The 21096-nt window shown below is 39.9% G+C and overlaps 1 protein-coding gene across 1 annotated transcript in view; it reads left to right on the top strand.

The window, feature by feature from the left end:
* ADGRL3 (adhesion G protein-coupled receptor L3) overlaps positions 1 to 21096 on the top strand; it is a 413903-nt gene that overhangs the window by 140034 nt on the left and 252773 nt on the right. Inside the window, exon 3 of the mRNA XM_031048551.2 lies at positions 6616 to 6829. Within this exon, the coding sequence (XP_030904411.2) occupies positions 6616 to 6829 (214 nt within the window). The remainder of the gene's footprint in view (positions 1 to 6615; positions 6830 to 21096) is intronic.

Raw genomic sequence — 21096 nt, 5'->3', positions numbered from 1 at the left:
TTTTGTGAGGCTGGTGCTTGAGTGTGAAGGCTTGCTTCAGAAATGTGCCATTTGGACTTGGCTAGGCTTTTTGTTATGCTCCTGTTTGCATCCTTGGCTATGTCACCTTGGAAAATGGACATGTCTGTGTGTGCGTTTGGGAGCCCATATAGACAAAACCACTCTGTTTGCTACACCCTTCTCGTGTATCCTCTTCATTATGGGGGAAGGTGTCCAATATAAACATTCTGATGAATATCTATTGTATTTTCACTCACATAACCTGGGAGCAGATCCCTAGCAAATGTCACTTCAGTGTTATAATGGTTGTAGATTTAGCAGTTTGTGGAACCATAAGGTAGTTGACCTCAGTCTCTATACAAAATGTTCAGGGAAGGGCATAAAGGGTGTCTTAGCTTTAATTTGATTGCCATGGCTGGGGTGTTGCACAGTGAAGTGTTTCTCTCCTGTCTTTTTTTGTGTACTCCATCCCATCCGGTAAGGGCATACTCTTGCCATTTGTGAAGTCTGTTCGTGGGGTGGCTGTTTGCCAGGTAAGGGGGATCACTGCTTGTGGTGAAGGTGCCCAAAGGAAGGTTGCAATTACTATCTCTTTTTCGTAACTTCTATAAAATAGGAGAGGCCAACAGAGCCTGGTGAAATGTGGGCATATGAGCCACATGGGGAAACCCATTCTGAAGCCTAATTCTTCACTTTGGGAGGAACTTACCTAGTTGTCTTGCTTTCCCTAGCAGATTTTGGAGTGCTTAATGGAGGAGATGAGATAATTTTCCCATTTTTATAGATGAGACAGCAATTGACTGAGGCACAGAGGGGAAAGCTGGGACTGGAGACCAACATTGTCCGGCTCAATCCTTGCACTGCTGATGATTCCAGCCATTTGGCCACAGTCTGCTTCACTCTTCATTTCTGCCCCAGGGAAGCTGGATATGGATGTTACAAGCATTTGCTGCAATGCCTTGGCACTAGCTGTTGTCTGTAGAATACATCTTTAGTTTCTCTGCAGGCTAAGAGCAGAAGAAAGGCTTTTCCACCCTGTCACCCTAGAAAAGACACAGAGTTCTTTGCTATTTAATTTGTTGTCAGCATATGTAGAGAAAGTGGGAGAATAGTATTTCCATATTTGTATACTAATTACAGTTTTTCAGAGAACTTTGAACCAACCAGGATTTTTTTTAAGCTTGTCAGAACAAGATTGATTATTTGTTAGCAGTGAAAATACAGGGGAATGGGAATATAGTACATTGGAGAAATGTTTATTGTCGCTACCTTTAACCTGAGTTTTGTTTGTTACTGATATTGTTGTTGAGATCAGAGATCAGGTATAATTTGGATTAAGGAAAAAGGAGACAGAGAAGAAACACTGAGAGGTGTTTGCACACTGTAAATGAATGCACTAATAAGACTTTGTGTCTTAATAGGGAAAAGTAGAGCCCTGATTTACAAAAGCACTTAAGCCTGTACTGTTATTTTTTTTCTCCACAGAGTCAAGGTGAACTGTGGGAATATTAAGTGCCGCAAAATTACAAACACAGAAGCATTCCTCCAAATTAGTAGCAAACCTCTTCCCCCAGCATATTGTACTTGTCTTTGGGAACAGTAAATCACATACTTAGCTAGGCAGACCAAATCATGTGCAGAGCTTGTGAAAATAATTATCTCTCCACTTCCAGCTTTTGTTTCACCACCTTCAAACATGCACTGAAATTTCACCCTGAAAATTCTGAGCCAGAACATGTTTTTTTTTTTTTTTTTTTTTTTCTGGGAAAATTGCATATAAAACCTAATTAAAAGCATCATCCCACACTTTTCTTTTAAAAGTACATCTACTACCATCATGCCTCTAAATGTAACAGTGCTCAACAAGTGTCTAACAGCCAAGAAGACACATAATTTAAAGGCTATTTCAGCATTTGATTAAGCACACAGTGATAACTACAAGCTCATGCCCTGCAGGCATGACAAGAGGCAATTATGTTCCGAGGTCAAAAGCGAGGGGGAGAAAAAGCACAAGATTTTGATGACTTACTTAATTTTCCAGCTCCTGAAATTAGCAGAGACAAAGAAGTTCTAAATCACCCAGATAAAATACTGTCATTATCTGTTGCTGTTTCACCCTCTGCTCTCACTTTGCCCTGCAAAAGCTCAGGAGGAAGATTTTTCCACCAAATGGCTGCACTTACAAAACTCAAATTGGCACACATTTAAATGTTAAAAAGAGAACTTTTCAAATTTTAAGTTCTGCCATATGCATTTAGATGGCTCTCTGCACATAGGATCCTGGAAAAAGACACCTGTTTTCCAAAGTAGTGAGCAACCATCAGCTCCTCTTGACTTCAAGCCAACAATTAGGTCACTTATTTAGGAGATTAAATAAGGAGTTCAACAAAAAGCTGCAAAGATAGGGAGCTGCTCAAAGGGGAGAGAAGTGTATTAATGAATTAATACAATTGTGCTGTTTATTTCATGGATGGGCTTTGATGTATATTATTTCATAACAAAAGGCAAAAGAACCTTTGCTCTTCACAGGAAAAACTGTTAAAAATGTTCAAGTAAGATTATCATATAGAGATGCAATGTCAAGAAATGTGCTTACAAGGAGATAAAGATTCAACCTCTAATCTCCCTTCAGAATATTTACTGCAGATATGGGTAAAAAAAAGCCATGCAGAGTAACTGAATTGGTCGAGGATGGCAGAATGGAAAGCACACTATTGCTTTCTCCTGTCATATTGTATTACAGTATTCGACTATTCCTACAGTTTGTTCAGGATGTCACATTTCTTTTATGCCATATAACCAGCAAATAAATGTTGACTCCATGATACATGATTCAGGGACTGTAGTGATAGGACAAGGGGTAGCAGCTTCAAACCTAAATAGGGGACGTTCAAGTTAGATATAAGGAAGAAGTTCTTTACTGTGAGTGTGGCGAGGTACTGGAACAGGCTGCCCAAGGAAGTTGTGAATGCTTCATCCCTGGCAGTGTTCAAGGCCAGGTTGGACAGAGCCTTGAGCGACATGGTGTACAGTGAGGCATCCCTGCCCATGGTAGAGGGGTTGGAATTTGATGATCTTAAGGTCCTTTCCAATCCTAACTATTCTGTTATTCTACACCATAGTAAGGTGTCTATAAGAGAAAGCTGTCCTTCTGATGTCAAACAATTGAGTGATTATGTGGAAACAAAAAGGTAAATTCCATTAAAGCCACATCTAGAAATATTTGTATCTGTTCAGAGATTCTTTAATGAGAAGCAGTATATGAGCTGCTGTTTTTTTTGGGGAGGAGTATTTGGTTTGTGTTTGGTTTTTTTCTGGGGAGTACTGGAGGCTGACATTCATGCAATTTTAGTAAATCAGTACCATAAAGTCTTATGTACAGTAAGAGCTGCCCAAGATACAAGAAATGTGTTCTCACACCTGGTTAAGAAACATATAGCAGCTTTTACTAAACTTTTGGGTTTTCGTATTAAATGTTAAATCCTCTGCCAGAAGCCTGAAGTACTACATCATCATTGTTGACAGAGCTGCTGTGAGATTAGGCTGCTATCTTTGCCCTCAGATAAACTTCTGTTTTAATAAAATCATATTGTTGGTAGGAGTTCCTGATGTCTCATTTCCAACAAAACACGAGAGCTAAGATTAGCTGCATATGTACAGGATTGCTTTTGATAAATACAATAGGTTGTATGAGTCAATTTTCAGAATGTTAGTTTCTATGATTTTAAGTGAGGTTTTCCTTAACCACCACATTTAATATCTGCTTTCTTTGAAAATATAGAATAGTTACTACAAAAACATATAGGAATTAACATAAAAAATATATTTTCTGAAGCATGTAGTCAGAGGTTTAAGTTTTGTTTTGTATAGTAAAAAGTAACGTAGTGTTAGCAATTGTCTTTGCCATTTCTGTAGTCTACATTAGCCTTCTAGAGAAAAGTATCCAAATTGTCCAAGGACTGGTCCAAACAATAACCACAAACAGCTAGTATTGACTGTAAACCTCATTTTGCCATTTTCTTGGCAGTAAATAAAAGTCATCTATGCATATAGCAGGAGGAGGGAGGGCACTTGGCATCAGTTTTGTGCCAAAAGCTGCTAGAAACCTTCTGCCTCCTGTGTCACCAGTCTGCTCAGGTTTAGTACAGTAGAGGCTCAAAAAGAGAGCTCACCAAAGCTCTTTTCCAAATCAACAGCCTGGCATCAGATGTTTGTTTATGGTTGTATTTTTCAACTCTAAATACTTCTGAAAAATGTGTTACTAATTCATACATGCCTACAGATGAAGATATTTTAGAAGCTTTGGTTCCAGTCACATTTCAGTAAATTCAAAATAATTGAGTGTGACTCTTAGTTCAGATGACTGTCTGAGAGTAGAAGCAGATCCTTTGCTTCAACTTCAGTGTTCATTTTGGATAAACTTTGTTTCTCTTTAAATTATCTTTTAGAGTTCAACTCCTAACTGGGCTTGTGAATGCTAAAGGTAATGCAGGCAAATGTAAACTACCCCCCACTGCTGTAGAGTCTGTTGTTTTCCAGAGCAGGGGCTGTTGTGGACAGACCCTTTTAAACAGACCTTAAAACTTCTTGATAGTGTTTGTAGGGGAGGCTAAATTTGCTGGGCCTACTGACTGCCTTTCTCGTGATCTTCACTTCATTCATCTATTGTTTTTAACTTTGCTTCCTCCTTCCTTCACTCACCTTGTTGTTATTAGTGACGTGAAACCAAGGGTAAGAATGAGGTATTGCATTTCAGAGATTTGCACTTGTCATCCTGACTTCCTGCCTTCTGTAACAGGAGAATGTGGGCACCGTAATAATTTACTGCATTACACAAATATATGGTGCAATATGAGCTCAGGGCAAAGCTGTTTCTCTGATCTTGGAGAAGGAGGACATCTTATATGAGCCAAACCCTAAAGCTATGTAATTTTAGAAGCTGTTATTCAAGAATAATTGCATATCTGTTTGGGGGGTTTTGTGATTAGTCCAGAACTCTGGCACATTGGCAAGAATCTGATTGATATTAGAGTAATCCCTGCAAATTTACAAAAATGAGAGTGTTTATCTTTCAATAATACATAACTAAATGAGACAACTGACAATAATAGAAGGCTTCATGGAAGTTTGAGTAGATGTTGGATTGCTGTCTGCTAGACAGAGTGGCATTGATACAGTTAAGGGATATACTGAGAAACATCAGTATGCTTTTATTTCCATAAGAAAACTCAGTGTGCATATGCCATGGGGAAGTTTTATGTGACAGAACAAAAGCACAATGGAAGAGAGTTTTGGTTTTGGGGAGCGTACTTTGGTGGTTTTATAGTGGGGCTGGGAGGCAGCAAGTTCTTGAAAGATGTTTGGTGTCAGATGGGCCCTTGATCTGTTACAGGGTTAAACCTTCCCTGACTGCTCTGTGACCATCACATGGATACAGGTTTAGTTTATGTTTGGTTTTATGGTTGGAAGGAGTACAAAATGGAGCCAGAAGGGCACATTGTCCTTACAGCTGGAAGCATTTTTGGTGTGGGTGATTTTTCATTCATGTGCAATAAGGAAAGGAAAAGGGTTAGCTATTGTTCCAGCTCATGGCTGATATATTCAGCTGGTAAATCCAAGTATTTGGTGCCCAGGTTCACCATGTATTTCCTGTGAGATCTTCTGTGGTTGAGATGACAAAGACAATCTATATGTCATATGGATATTTGGGGGATTAATGAATTCAAGTTTTTCAAGCTATTGAAAACCTTTAGATCAAAGAGGCTGTAAAGATTGGAAATATTACTGCATTTTGTCATGTGATGAGTTTGTTCGCTAATACTTTAGGGCTTTGTTTTCAAGTTTTCTCAAAGTGTGTTTCTTTTTTCTTTTGCAAACTGTAGCCTGGATTTCTTTTAAAACAGGTAAGATTTCTGAGAGCTCTTTAAATTAACTTTACAAGTATGTGCCACTATTGAACATCCAGGCAGATCCAACACAAAGCTGAGACTGAACTTTAATCACTCAGTGTCCCATATATTGGCCTTTCCATAGAAAATATCACTGCAGGGCCCAGACTTTGGGATAGTTGCCAGAACCTGCAGGCCATTTGCAGGCATGCTGCAGGCTACAGCAAAAGCCATTAGTCTCGTTTTCTAAGGATCAAGAAAAAGGAGCAGGAGCAATGCAGATGTTATTACATCTGTAGTAGGGCAGATGCAGTCTTGCTGAGCAGGTGGGATCCTGGTGCTTGGATTGCTTGTCAGAAAATTTCCCCCGGTGGATCAGGTACAACACAGGACTGTAATTTTGTATTATCAAAGCCAACTAGCTTTTTCACCTGGTAAGTAGAAGTAATAACAATGCCATAGTTGCTGCTGATTTCTAAAGCCCTGTTTAAAAGGGATCATTAGCTTTTTTTTTGAGATGAAAAAATCAAGTCGCTTTGTGGAGAAGTGATTTCTGTGGGCCGCCAGCAAGCCACGACCTCATTTCTACAGACCATATCTCAAAGATACCAAAACTATCTCAGTACAGCATATGGATAAAACCTGCTGCTAAATGTCATTCTGCTTTTAGTTCTTGCTTCAGTGTGGAAAGTAAATGTTTGCTGTCTTTCTGTGTTAATCCTTGCAGCTTTCAGCCGTGCCCCGGTCCCCATGGCTGTGGTCCGAAGGGAACTGTCCTGTGAGAGTTACCCCATAGAGCTTCGCTGCCCGGGAACAGATGTTATCATGATTGAAAGTGCCAACTATGGGAGGACTGATGATAAAATCTGTGACTCTGATCCTGCTCAGATGGAGAATATCCGCTGTTATCTGCCAGATGCCTATAAGATTATGACTCAAAGGTATAGTATTTAATATTCTTTGTTTGCTGACTGTTGTTTTTTAATCTGGTATGTACACACCAATTTGTGTGTTTGCATGAGAAAATGCAGGTACTTAGTCCCTGTGTAGTTCCTGCATGGAATTAAAGCTGTTGTTGCTTGACTGTGGGTTTGAAAGAGTTGGGTTAACATCATGTAATATAAATAGTAACTGCTGTAAGTACTACTAATCAATTAACTTGATACCCACTGCATCTCAGTTTTATCTCTGAAATAGCTAAATATCAAAACTCTTAGTGAACTTGTAAGTGGAGTCTTTCTCAAATACACATTCAATGTTTTCTGTGCTGTGTTCAAACAGATGGCCAGTAATCACCTTTAAACAATTAATAATTTGTTCAGGATAATTTGCATTTATCAAAATACAAAAAAAAAAGAAGAAAAAAAAAGTCTCCATCATTCCTTGTGGTGCTAGGCTTAATTTTAGGGAGGATCTGAGTTCCCACTCAAGAATTTGCTTTCACATTGGTTTTTCAGAAGATTTGCTGAATTTCTCTATAATGACCATTACTACTAACTGTGACTACTGCAACTGGAAATGGTAACAAAGATATACACCATGTAGACAGATTCCTGTGTTGCAGAGCCAGGGCCTAAGAATTTATTCCAACCTAGAGGTATCCTGGTTATGGAAAGCCTTTAACTGTTGCTGAATTTGTCAGGGTATTTTCTGGCACAAGAAGTGTTGTGGGAAGAACAAGTCAAGTGCTTGACATGTAATTGCATTCAGTGCATTACTCCTAATAACTACAAATGAATAATTATTCAGTATATTTGTCTTTTAATTAAATAGTAATAAAAGTTAGTATTTTGGGGTATTAATAGTAGTATTGACATAGGCAAACTTGCTAATTGAAGTAATGATAAAAGTGTTTGCATGGTGACCTAATGGCTGAAGCAGTGCAAAGTTTGAGTGGAGTATCTTGCTATTGTTTGCTGTGAAACACTTTGTGCTAAAAATGGAGTTCTGTGAGCAACACAAAAGAAAGCATGAGTTTCATCTATATTTGACATGCTAACAGCTATTCTTTCAGGTGCCTTTAGAACTGCTCTATGTCAAGGATTTAGATCTCAAAATGCTGAGGTATTGTGAAAGATGGTTCCTATAAGCCCATAATTTAAGTTGAATCTCCTTGCCTATCTGGTTGAAGTTCTGCTTGTAGGATTGTACTGGTTGCATTTTTCAAGACAAATGAACATGCCATCAGCCAGTCCCTTGGATTTGGCATGGTTTTAGTGGAATTACTGTAATTCTTCTGTTCAGGTTGTTAGTGGCTTCAAGCAGAAACCCTTAATCCTCTGCATATTGGCAGAATAAAACTATGTCATCCCCTTTGTGGGCCATTACAGAGAACAAAGTATTAATATTTTTATATGTATGCAGTAGTGTCCTCCAGGCACTCTCTTCCAAGCCAAATGCAGAGCTCTGCAATCTTCTGATCAGTCCCCACATGTAGCAAGTCTGCAATAAACATTAGTCCTTTTGTCAGGGAGGGCACATAATCATGTGTGTGCCCATGGTGCTAGGGTGAAAACTCACATTGATTGCTCAGCTCCAGATACCATCACTGCAGACTCAAATGGCTTAGCAGAGAGTTAACAGCGAAGTTCACCTCTGAGTTAAAGCATCTCTGTTTTCCCATTTGGGCAGAAATGGTGCTGTAGAGGATGAAGGAGAAATTTCTTGCAAGGGAAAAGCAAATTCCTACTGAGTGAATATTAATATCTGTGAGTCCTTACCTGGTGTTGTTTGTCAGTGGCCAGGCTCAAGAAAGGGTGGTGGCTCTTTCCATTTGAGCCATTCGATTATCAATTTCCACAAAGAGTGCAGACGTGTTATTAATTGGGTACTATTGTGTTTCTTGAAAATAAATATAACCTGATTCTAGTTAAAAGGCAGGTTAAAAGAAGAAAAATACTCTACTTTGCATTTTATGTCAGTCTCATCTCTTTTTTTAATCTCCATTAATTCAAAGAGTTGAAACAATTTAAAAATAAAACCATTAAAATGAAATATGTTCTTCAGATGCAAACCAGTCTGCCAGCTCACAGCTCAAAGTATGCCTTATAGCTGAGCCTCAGAAAAAAGTACTTTAAAAGGAGAATTGTGACAGCCTAGTAATTGTGGCACTAACTGTGGCATTTTTTTCTGAAAGCCTCTACCTGTGAAATTAATAAATTCAGCAGTATTTGGGTGGTTTTGCAGATGAATTAAAGCTTTAATATAATGAGCTTGTCTTTGCTAATGCTGCAGCGTGGGAAAGCAGCTACTGGGAACTGAAGGTTCTCATGACAGTGTAACCTGCATGGCAATTGAAGCTGTCTGCATATGCAAAGAAAAACAGTATGTGCAGTAAATTCTTGTATGCATTGATTAATTATTGCATTCGTAGATACACAGTTGACTTGTAGATTTTAGAGTAAGCTGTCTAACTGTTGGCATTTTTTAATCAGCTACACTGTACAGCTGACTTAGACACAGTTTGGCATGGCTGTGGGGAGGGGGAGAGGGAAAGATGGGAAGAAAAGTGTGTTTAAGACAGAAATGTCAGTATGTGAGCTGAGGCTGCAAGTGAGCTCATTTACGGTAGGTATTAGCAGTTACTCCCTCAGCGCACACACACAAACCTCCCCACCCCAAAATAAAAAGGAGAATTGAACAGGTGAGGTAGTGTGTTTCTTTCTTCTGTATGTTTGTTTAAATTAATTTTGTGGATGAATATGTGGGGTTATTTTGAAAGGGAAAGACATAAATCTGATGGTGTGTTTGTGAAGCCTCCTGTGCAAAGGGGGACAAAAGGAATTCTTAATGCAAATGTTGCCCTGAAAAGTCTCTCAAATCTTGAGAATATTGCTTGAAGTAAAAAAACATTTAAACAACTTGCAGAGAGCTATTTTATAGGAAATTATATTGCTGTGGCCTGTTTTGTTTCTTACTTGCCATTTCTTCCTTCAAGCATTTGAGCAGCAACTGCCTATAAAAACTCAGAGTGCTTTATGGACTAAATTTTTACTGATATGGTTAGAGAAATATGTATTTCATAGCATGTTTGCTTTGGAGAAGCATCTTTTTAGGGCCTTAACAAACAATTCTAACCGTGCCCGTTGTAATCTGTGAGCACTGTACCATGGAAGACTTCACTATGTCCTCCCCTGAGAAACTGTGCTACAAAATTAACATATCATCCATTCAAACAGCCGGGGTTCTCGGTGAACAATAAGGAAGAGCAGCCTCCTTATTCCCATAAGAGTTGCCTTTGTTTTTATAGTGTTGACACTGCCGTTTAGTCTATTAAAAAGCACCCTGAACAAAAAAATAGCTTTTAGCGTGCTCTCTTGAATTTCTTGTGGATGCTTCCTACCAAGAAGACACCCAGCTCAGGAAGACAAAAATCTGTGTATTACATTTTGCGTGCTGGTGTTTTCACTACAATTTTGTGAAGCTAGTTGCATCGTAAAACTGCCACCCAAATTTAAGGTTGCAGTGTGAGCAAGGGAATTAAACATTTAGTTGCTTTCTCCTTGATTCAGATAAACATGCCAGCACGTGCTGCTTTTTGAAGCTCATGCTTCAGCGTTTTGTGGAATGAAGACAGATCTTTCCTGGGTTGAATGAAGCCAATGCAATGAAGAAGATGAGTGAATCGGGTTTTACATGTTTGTTCACAGATCTGTATGCTGTCAGTACTGCCTTTGTGCTTAACTTCGTAATTTGCAACAGCTGTTTTACCAAGCTCCTTATCCTTTCCTGTAAGCTTTAACCTTTAATGTTAAAATGTGGGGGGGGGAAGAGTCCGAATAGAATGGCTGGCATATAGGTACAACTACAGAGATCATGCACATTTTTTTGCCTTACATGTGAGATCAAGGCTTTCCTTTTGCTTTCCCAATATCAGCAGTAAAGGTATCGTCATCTACCCCAACCATTGTCTGCTACTCTTAAGCTGGAGGAAGGAAAAGAGGGATGGAATAATAAGATGAAACCAGCAGGTGTAACAGAGGAGCAAGGGGGGGAAGTGTTCACAGGTCTCAGCAGCTGTTTCTAAAATCCAAGCAAAATTCCTTCTGCCTTTTCAGAATTTAAAAGGTAGAAAATGTAGAAAGTTCTTGCCCAGGAACTAGTATCTCAGCAACTCAGCTCAATTTGCAAGGGGAGCAAATTTTGCCTCTTACCACAGTAGAGTGTTACATAGCTCATGTGCTCTTGTTGCCACTTCTGTCCTGGGGATGAGGGCTGAAAACTGCTCAGTTCTCTTTTTCCCTCAAGAAAGCACTGGATCTGTTTTGTGTCCCACAGTAAAGACACCTCTTGCCCAGAGCTTCCTGCTGCTCCCAGGACAGAGAAGCTGTGGCTCCTCCAGAGGAGGATGTGTAGTCTGCACAGTGCATCAGGACTTGTACCCTCTGCTCTGCTGCAGCTGGTTATGGTGCTGTCTGCCCCACACAAAGCACCCTTGTGTGGCGCAGCTCAGGACCTGGCAGGTGGATGCTGCAGCTCTGCTAGTCTGCTCTGCTGACTGAGCAGATAACAGAATTTGTAGTAGCTCTGTGGGAGGCACAGCTGGGAGTTACTAGATGCCATCATGTTGGACTGCAGTTGCTTAGCTGAGCTAGTTTCCTTTAGGTTTGAGTATAATCTGTGTGGTTTGTCCCTGTGGTTTCAGTATTGACATCATTGATGAAGCCTAGAGTTAAAAAATAAGTGTAGTTAAGAGTGTAGGACTGTTGTCAGCTGCTTTCAGTTTAGTTTCATGATTCAGAAGGCCTGATCCTTTTATATGAGGAGGGGCAGTCACAACTGTCCTGGTATTCAGGATGGCAACAGTCACTTTGCACAGTGCTGGTTAAAATATAGAGATCCTATGAACCAGCTTGCATTATACTGCAAAGATTTTTTTCATCTCCTGAAGGGCTGTGTTTCATCAATGTTTTTGGATGATAACCTGCAAAATGCAGGAGTGCAAAATGAGTGCCATTATTATTGTAATAATATCACATCTCATGGTGTGCTGTTATTGATGCTTATCAGCACCTGTGATTTTCAAGGCACTTTTCAAATGCCAGTGATCTGCTGTTGCATTGGGAAATGGAGAGGCAGGGTTATCTGTATTTTAGAGATAGGGTAATTCACGTTAACCATTTTTAAGTGGCCACTGGTTTTGATCATACCAATTTTGGGATGTTCTCATGGTGGTTTTTATATTAAGTAGCTTATCCTGGTGCCTGTGGGAGGATGTGCAGGACAAGGAGAACTGCATACCCGGAAGCTCTGTGATAACAAGGCTGTCAGCAGGACTGGATGAGCAGGCTTCAGCTGAGTTGCAGCACAGTTGTGTCTGCAAAATTAATGGCATGCTTCTGAGGAAACAGCCCTCTGCTTATACGTTGCCATCACCTCTGACTAGGATGCTGAATGCCCCATTTGATAAGAACCGCTCCACCTTCCCTTACATCCAGAGTACATTTTGTGAAGAGTGCCAAGATAGTACTAATTTTTCTAAATATGTTATCACACAGATGGCATGGGAAATGCCTTTCTGAAGGACTGAGATGTTGCAGTGGGAAGCTAGGATTTTCTCTTTCTGGGAAGCATAAGTCTGGCACTTTTGAGATTTCCATGTGAAAAACATCAATACAGAAAAACAGTAACATGTAACCAGTAGAAATAAACAGGGAATACTGTAGCTTATATTCCCTGAATTCTGATTTTAAAGGCTAGAAAACAAGTCTCATCAACTGATTAAGCAGTCTGTTTTCTCACCATGCAGAAAGATATTTTAAAATGAAACAGAGTCTACTAACCTCATCTGCACCTTGGCCCTGCGACAAGGGCACATATACTATTAGTAACAAACAAAACCTAAAGCACCTGTAAGTGCTAGTGAAGCAATGTGCACTGAGCTGTTGAGTCACTCTAAAAAAGGGTGCTATTTCCCAGCCTGTACAGTCTTAATTTATCCTGCCTCTTCCTTTCCTAAAAATGCTCTCAGACCCAAGCAGAGGAGTAAATTCTAAGGGTGACAGCCCCCTGGAATTGCCTTGGTACCCTAGTAAATCAGGGCTTGTCAGCCCAAGCATCTCAGCTGATTGCAGCTACCATGGTAACAGATGAAGGGGAGACGGTAGTTTCTGAAGGTAATTAGGTTCCAAACTATGGAAGGCTCTGCAGACCAAAAATAATGCTTTAGGCTTCTCCGGGTGCCAATTGGTAGCTGTGGCAAGCTATAAAGCACCACACTTAAAGTAAATAAAACTGACAGTTGTGTTGTGGTGTGGCTGTTGGTTTTTGGTTCCTGTTAACGTGCAAACTCAATGTGCTATCATTGGAGAAAATCCAGGCTTAAGCTGAGAAAGCAATGGACAACCAGTGGCCTTCACGGCCAAAGGGAAAGGCCCTTCCCATAGTGCGCAGGCTGGAGGAAGCTGGAGGTATTAATCATTACTGTACTCTAAGACAGCTTCATTTTTTTCCCCCTCACTGGCCTTAACTGACAAAGAGAAGACATGGGATAATCTCTTGGATAAATCATGTCTTGAAGTGGCCTCAGAAGTGCTGAACACATGATGTGCTGAAAACCATGCAGGGAAAATTCAGGTTTATTACTCCATCTATTACTTTACTAGTGTGAAAGTGGCTGACTCCAGCCTGTCAGAGAGAAGGGACTGGCTAGCCCTTGAAAACCTGCTGCATTGTTGCTTTTGCCAGTGGGAGAAGACCTGTGTGAAACATATTTCTGTCATTATTTTTCTGAACTTTTGAGTCTTGTTGAGAATAGCAGTTACTAATTTGTAATCAGAGAAGTGTTAAGCAAAGATGGAGACATTGCTGATAAGAGGTGTCTGCTGGCATTAATACTGTATTTATTACCGTGTTGCAGGAGGTGGGTGCAAGCACATAGGAAGCTTTCCTGTAACTGCAAGGAAGGCAGTCAGAGAAGATGCAGCTCTAGCTCCTTGGGTACTGCTCTCTGTTTTTGCTGAAACATGGGTTTGTACCATGAAAACCATTATCTGAGGTGCCCAAAGAGCAAAGTTTAAATCCAGGCATCTGCATTCTGCCTATGGCAACTCCTGCTTAATGCCTAAATTGCTGAAGTGATGAACATACAAGATTCTTCTGCTAAGTCTTGCTACATCCAGTCTGCCTGAAAATAACAGCCTTATGAGGACATCACAGGGCTCGGTCTTCAGACAGTCTTTTTGTCACAAGGCTTAAAGTAATTTAGAGAATTGCAAGATGGTGTATAAGGTTTATTCAGGTTAAATGGATTTATACTAGCTTAAGATAACAAAGGAATAATTTGGTTTGAGTAAGAAGATACATGCATGCTCCTCCAGTTAGTCTTCTGGCTATAAATAATGGCTAAAGCGCTGTGAGGTAAGATGACTTTGAAGTAGTGCATCTATATCAGTTTCTCTTGCTTTTTTTTCTTCGTGTACAAAAGAGCTCAGTTAGTCTGTGCCTGAGGTCGAAATTGGGTTTTTACACAGGGGATTGTCTATTCTCTGGGATATTTCAAAGCTTTCATTCAGCAGTTTTGACTACATCATTTGTGGAATCTTTGGAGCTTGAACTCCATATTCAGTTCGAAGATGTGTAAAGCTACTGCTGGCTTATACCACACTCACTCTGTGTGTATGCCTGGATTTTCTGTACTCCTCTTTGGGGCTGGAAATGTTGCCTGCAGGCCTCACTTACCTTTGTATGCTTGCAGTTTGGCATCCACAGTGCAGTTTTCTGTAATACCCTGCTGATACCAACTTTCAAACAGGCAAAAGATGGGCATTAGGCACAAATCATTCACTTGCCAGTGTCAAAAATATGGACTGACACATGCAATGTTCCGGGATCATCAACATGGTCCTTAAATTTAAGTGTGAGCTTTGTTAGTGGGATGAGCTGAAGTTTCTTTCAATCTCTTTGGGGAAAAGAGGGAATGAATAGCTTTTATCAGAAGCAGTGACCCAAGGAAAGGTTTTGCTGCCATTATGATTCAGGAGAACGATTTTATGTATCAGTAAGTAAAATGCATAAAAGATGGCGGGCTGCAACTGTAATGGAAAGGCAGGATATGGAATTTATTATTGGAGCCATCTTCTATGCATTATGTATAAGATAATACATTGGTGTCAGTTATTTACAGTAGAAGCCTTAATTCAGGTGGAGTCCTGCTGACATCGTAAACTGGGAGACAGTGAGTAGTTTACAGGCAGTAGTAGAACCTCCAGACTGAATTACAGCCTTACCACTCAGTTCCTAGTAGGCAGTATATTACATGCTGTTACCAGGAGTAGGACTTGTGACAAAGGAAAAACTTTATAGCAGAGACACGGTGAGGAATGGGAGATGGAATTATGGGCAAGAGAACTGTAGAAAACCATAAAACTAATGCAAGGGAAGAAGGGAGGATTTGGAGTTGTCCAGAAGAAAAGATGCTGGAATGGAAATAGAGTTTACCCATGCAGTCACTGGTCTGTCCCTGTCCCCTGTCCTGCCTGCCTCAGGGCAGGATGTGCCATCTCTGCTACCACATGTTTTTTTTTTCATCCTGATTTCTTATACAGATAGGCTTTCACTCCAGTACCCAAGTTCTTTCATATTCTGTCTTTAGATTTGGTTAGCATTAATTGCAATTGCTGGATATTTTTGCTGTTCATATAAATGGCCAAATCCTTTCTGAATCTCGTCAAGCCCCTAGTCACGATGACTTTTAGGAGCTCTAAGTCCAGTAGGATAATATCATGTGAAAAACAATTTTTTTTGGTCAGGTTTTAGTTTCATTGCCATCCCTCCTCAGACTGAGAACAGAGGTATCCAAGCTACTTTTTTTTCCATTTCTGTTCATTAGCTTGTATGTGTTTGTCATATCGTGTCTAACTTATCTGTTCTTCAAGGGATGAAGTTATGATCTTTCAAATATTTCTTCTTATAAGAGTTGTTTGGGTTCGTGCTAAGAATGTGTAAAGTTTTTTTTGTTATTTTTCTCTGAATACCCTTTAATTTGGCATTGCCATGTTTGAGACAAGATGAACAGTACAGCTTTCTATTTCATAGAATCATAGAATAGTTAGGATTGGAAAGGACCTCAAGATCATCTAGTTCCAACCCCCCTGCCGTGATCCATTCAGGCTGCATCATTTACCTATATCAAGGCAAGATGTTATCTTCTGATTATTATTTGCTCTTCTCTTCCCCCCCATCCCCTTTTGGGAAGCCTACTCAATTGCTGAAGGTTTTCTTTAAGTAAAATCAAAAGAACAGAGGAGGCAGAAAAAAATGTCTGTGATAAATTTGAGAGTTTGAGACTATTTCTGCTTTGGAAAGCCTGCTTTCTCTCTTCCCTTCCCCAAGTGGCTTTGAATTATGTGAAATGTCCCTGTTTGACTCAAGAGTATTACAAACCACACAAATATAATTATGTCCTTCCCCAAAATGCCTATTCTGTTTCTGATAAATTATTGGTTCTCTTGGTCACTTGGAACAGATTGTTCTACTTAAATGATTACAGCGATGCCCAGCTAACACTGACGGAAAGTAAAGTCAGATCCTTGATGTCCTTGACATGCTAGCAAATATGTGGAGTAAAATATAAAAGCAACCATCAGGTTAGAGGGAGCAAGGTTAGTTCTGCATAGTGCTTGTTGCAGGTGTCTGGATCTGAATCAGACATCTCACCATCCTCAGGCATGTTGGTGGGCTGAAAATGCACTCAAGTTGGTATTGTGAGTTATTTTCCCATGAGTAATGGACATGTACAAAGGCAGATGAGTAATATCCACTGTTAATATTTGGGGGAGCAGGGGACAAATCTTTAGATCTCTCTAAAATCAGAAATGATCCTCGGCACCCTTTTGAATGACTGGCAAGGTTGTCGAAAGCTGACCACAGGCATGTCATAACCAAGATACCTTAAAAAAAACCAAACCAACCCCCTTAACTATACATACACACAAAGAACATAGGTCACCTTCAATGCAGTGGATTAGAGTGAGCTCTGGAAAATCAATTTTGGTTGATTAGTTGCACTTGTAGCTAGATGCAAAGAGTTAAAGCTAGGCACTAAACAATGCAGCTAATGTCTGTGGTGTTGGGCTGCAATCCAGGAAACACTTTGTTGCTTGTGTAACACCCTGCATGTGACAGGGGCTGTCTGAAGCCAGCACAGGAACAAATGTGCCAGTAGATGTCCACAAACTTTATTTTTTATGGCCTGGATGGCATCCAGATGGGAAAAGTACCAGGTGGGTCATCTCACTAAGTTGCTGGAAGTCAAGGGGGCCTAAGGACAACTAAGCAGCCACCTACTTTGCTGCAAACTGCTCATGCAAGTGGGTTGACAAGCAAAGGATGAATTGCATCCCTTCCCCCATATCTAATTACTTCAGTCTTCTATGCCAAGAGGTGGCTAAAGTGAAACTGAAGTTATAAACATTTGTCAATTATTTAAAAACCAAAATACTCTTTATAGAGTGAGAGGAAGAGGATGGAAATTTTCTCTTATAGTGCTTAAAAGGCACCTCATTGCATCAGCTTGCAGAATCAGTGAGTGTTGACACAGCTTTTCCCAAAGGTGTTTTTTGTCAGGAGACTTTGGGTGGGAGTAGAAACCTCCTGAAACTAAAGTATCCTTCAGTAAGGCCTGTGTGTTTGTGCTAGTATTGACAATAAGTGAGGTAAATGCTTATGTCTTTACAGCCTTTCTCTGTAGCTTACATTTTGAGCATTTAAAACACTGGAAAGCACTCACTGCAGCCAGGAGCCTTGTTCCCACTGAACTGGCATAAGTCCTGGGTTCCCAAAGTCCAGAAATTTCTTTTGGAAATGGAAGTTCACTTTTAAGTGGCTCTAGTGCCTTTTAATGTTTTACTCATGATCTAATTTGGATCTTAAGTATACCAGTTTGAAAAGAGCCAGCCTGACATCAAGCTCTGATTTTTTTAAACTCGTATGGTTTAATAAGATTAACTTGCTGCCGTTCTGATACAGTCTTCAGTGAAAGCTTATTCAAATTAAGAATCAGTCAGAAGGGAAGTAGCCTGAAGCATAAAGTAGGAGTGAGGTGGTGCCAAAAACTAGGACTCTGATAGGCTCTGTTGTGTCACCCGTCAGTGAGAGCAGAAACATTTAGCTGTCAAATTAATGCACCAAGGGGGAGAAAAAATTATAATTAAGAGATTAGAAACAAATATTCCCTTTTTCAGCTGTCATCTTTGGAAATATACACAGATGTGCACATATAGAAATGGATATATAGTTCAAAAACTTTCATTTTTGATACTGTAGAATGTGTATTAAAATATGTGAGAACTGGGCACTTTCCTACATGTCTGCTTGAATTGTAAAGAATAATTCACTAAGAAAAGCATGGCCACTAAAATGAATGAATAAATAAGTGAGTTTGAGGAGTATACCTGCCAAATCTGTGTTTTGAGGCTCTGCATAAAAAAATTAATTCAGGTTTTTTAATCATGTTAGTTTCTTCCAGGGTTTCCTTGTGTTTCAGCAGCTGAGCATCTTCACCATTAATTTAATTTCCTCAGTGTTGCTATGGGAAATCCTGATTGTGTAACCTCTTATGACCCAAGGTTACATCTTAATCCTTTTCTTCCCAGGAGAACAACCTCAAGTTTGGCATGTACCACGCGATTTTCAAATGTGTACCATACTGATAACATGTATATAGAATCAAGGACCTTCTGTTTCTGATTTGAATTCTGAGTATGTCGGGCATTTTTTTTCTTCTTCCATGAAGAGAATTCTCAGAAATGTTTCCATGCATAATTTCATTCTACTGTTTCAGCAGGAATAAGACAGCTGTGAAAGAGGAATGTGAAATCAAGAGCTCATCTCTTTTTTACTATCTCAAATTTTATTAAGCATGTTATGGAAAGGAAGACATCTATAGGACAGATAAGGCTTTGGTCCCAGTCCAGTGTTGCTCATATAGAAGAGAAACAAAGCCACAGTGGCTATGGTGCTAATTTAAAGATGTGTTTAGCATTGGCAGCAGGAATGACTGGGGTACTTATGTGTGAGTATGAGGTCCTGGGGTAAATGCTGGGTAATTTTGACATCCCTGTGCTGCAACAGGAGCCACTGTCAGCCATTGGTTGCCCAGACCTTGTCCAGGGGAAGGCTTAACTAAAATGAAATGGTACAAAAATGTTTTGACTACATTAGAAAATAAAAGATTTTGAGAGACTGAGATTTGCAGGGGTATGTCATTGTAACAGCGATAAAAGTGTACCTGCCCTGTCTTCTGTGGCAGTTTATACTGAAAAGTTTATACTGAAAAGCAAGATGGTCTTGCTACATTCCTATATGATGTAGACTGGGTGTCTCTGGATAAAGCTAGTGCAGTAATTGTTAATTTTCTTGCAGAACAAAAAAGTAGCAGGTAAATTTTCTTTCTGTACGTTGACAAAAGTGAACAAAATCTATCTTGGTTACATTAAGCGTTTCTTCTATACTTTTTCTTCTTCCAGATGGCTATTGCCAAAACAGGCAGTATGCAGTAGGATGTTTTAAATACATATATTTCTTTAATGCACAATATTTGGCATGTTTGTATATACATATAGGTTTGCATATATGTAGGCAGGGATGTGCATATGAGAAAGTACAGCAACATGTGCACAGAAATATAGCAAAGGACAGCCTTTTATAAAAAGAAAGCATCACAATTCTTGTGTTGCATGTACAGAGTAGACCTGATCTAAAATCAAGAAAGCAGAAGTAACTAATCATTGCTTCAGAGAATTAAAGCCAGCATCAACATCCAGAAGCCCCCAAATGTGTTTCCAGTATCTTAGCAAATCCAGGTTGTTAATGGGGTATATGTGTGTGTGTGTGTGTATACATTTGTTGGTCATTTGTTTCTTTTTGAACTGCAAAACAAACAAGAAAGTTGTGCTGCCTCAGATGTCTGTTAAGTCTGTGCTGCTCTACCATGTATAATGCTGAAAAACTGCTGTCTTAATATGCCACACAGGTGTGACTTTCAGCTTGGCACCTCTAAACTTCTATGTTTCCTAATCTCTGAACTTGTGCTGTGACCGAATATCCCACTTTTTCCCATGGTGTGTAAGGCTGTGATAGGCCAATGGGGTCCAAGGGTGGTCGCTCCGTAATATGACAAATAATTTAGCCTCTGACTTCAAACTGCTTATTTTTTTTTCCTTATCCAAGCTTTTAGCTTTATTATCATCTTATTATCCTCCCATTATTAGGCAGTGGAGAAAGCTGCAACTCTTGCCTTAATAACTTCAATTTTCTCCTGGCTTTACATCTGCTAGATTTTTTCTTTCTTTACCAGAGCTTCTCAGTTACCTTTTGCTCCTAGGTAATTGTTTCCTCTGTAATTGTGAAACCTGTGCTGTTCTTGCTTATTTCTAAGTAATCCTTGTATCTTTTTTGTATGTGGCTGCAGGGACTTTTATTAGACTATGTGGAAGTCTAGGTCCTGAACTTTTCTTGGTGAGCTGCACTTTGACGACTGCAGTCAGATCACCCTGATTTGGCAAGTGCTGAGGATCTGCTGTGTTCAGTACAGTCTATGTGTGGCTGCACTAGCAAATGCCTTCTGGGGGGGGGGGGGGGGGCATCACCACCAAGAAGGGCAATTTCTATTTTCACTGACTTCCTACTGCCTGAATTGGAAGTGGATAGATAGGCTACCTTCACATTCAGGTTTTGCACTGAACAGGGAATCTGTATCTCAGTGGTTTATGCCAAGTAACTGGAGAAGAATTTTATTCAGGTTGCACAGTCAGCCAGGGCAAAAATTAAGTTAATATTTTTACAAGGCTTTTGTTCTGTGGCTGTCTTAAATCCCTCTGGTCTTCCTAGCTCCTTATGAGGTGGAGTCCCTGACTTTTGCTGGTCTGTGTGTGTGACTCTGCCAGCATTAGCAGGTAAATCCATGTTCATATTCCTGGCCTTGTCTGCTCTCTGAGAGGGCAAAAATCCTGAGCATGGAGGATTTCCTGCTGTTTCAGCTCAGCTTTAAGTAAGCGGCCATGTTCGCTAAGGCTCTGATTAACTTGAGGTAGTGTGCAAAGCAATCTGAACATCGGAACAGAGTGGAAAGTACAAGACTGTATGCACAGGGCACAAAACCAGATAAATGCATGGCCTAGAAGGCATTGGTTGTGGTCAGTGATGTTCTAATGGTGTTTTGTATCATCAAGAGCCTGATTCTAGAGGTTCTGGGGTAATTCAAAACACT

The sequence above is a fragment of the Melopsittacus undulatus genome, chromosome 7, assembly GCF_012275295.1.
Source record: "Melopsittacus undulatus isolate bMelUnd1 chromosome 7, bMelUnd1.mat.Z, whole genome shotgun sequence".
In the NCBI taxonomy this organism is placed as follows: domain Eukaryota; kingdom Metazoa; phylum Chordata; class Aves; order Psittaciformes; family Psittaculidae; genus Melopsittacus; species Melopsittacus undulatus.
The sequence above is the reverse complement of the archived record's forward strand: the minus strand, read 5'-3'. Positions and strand labels throughout refer to the sequence as shown.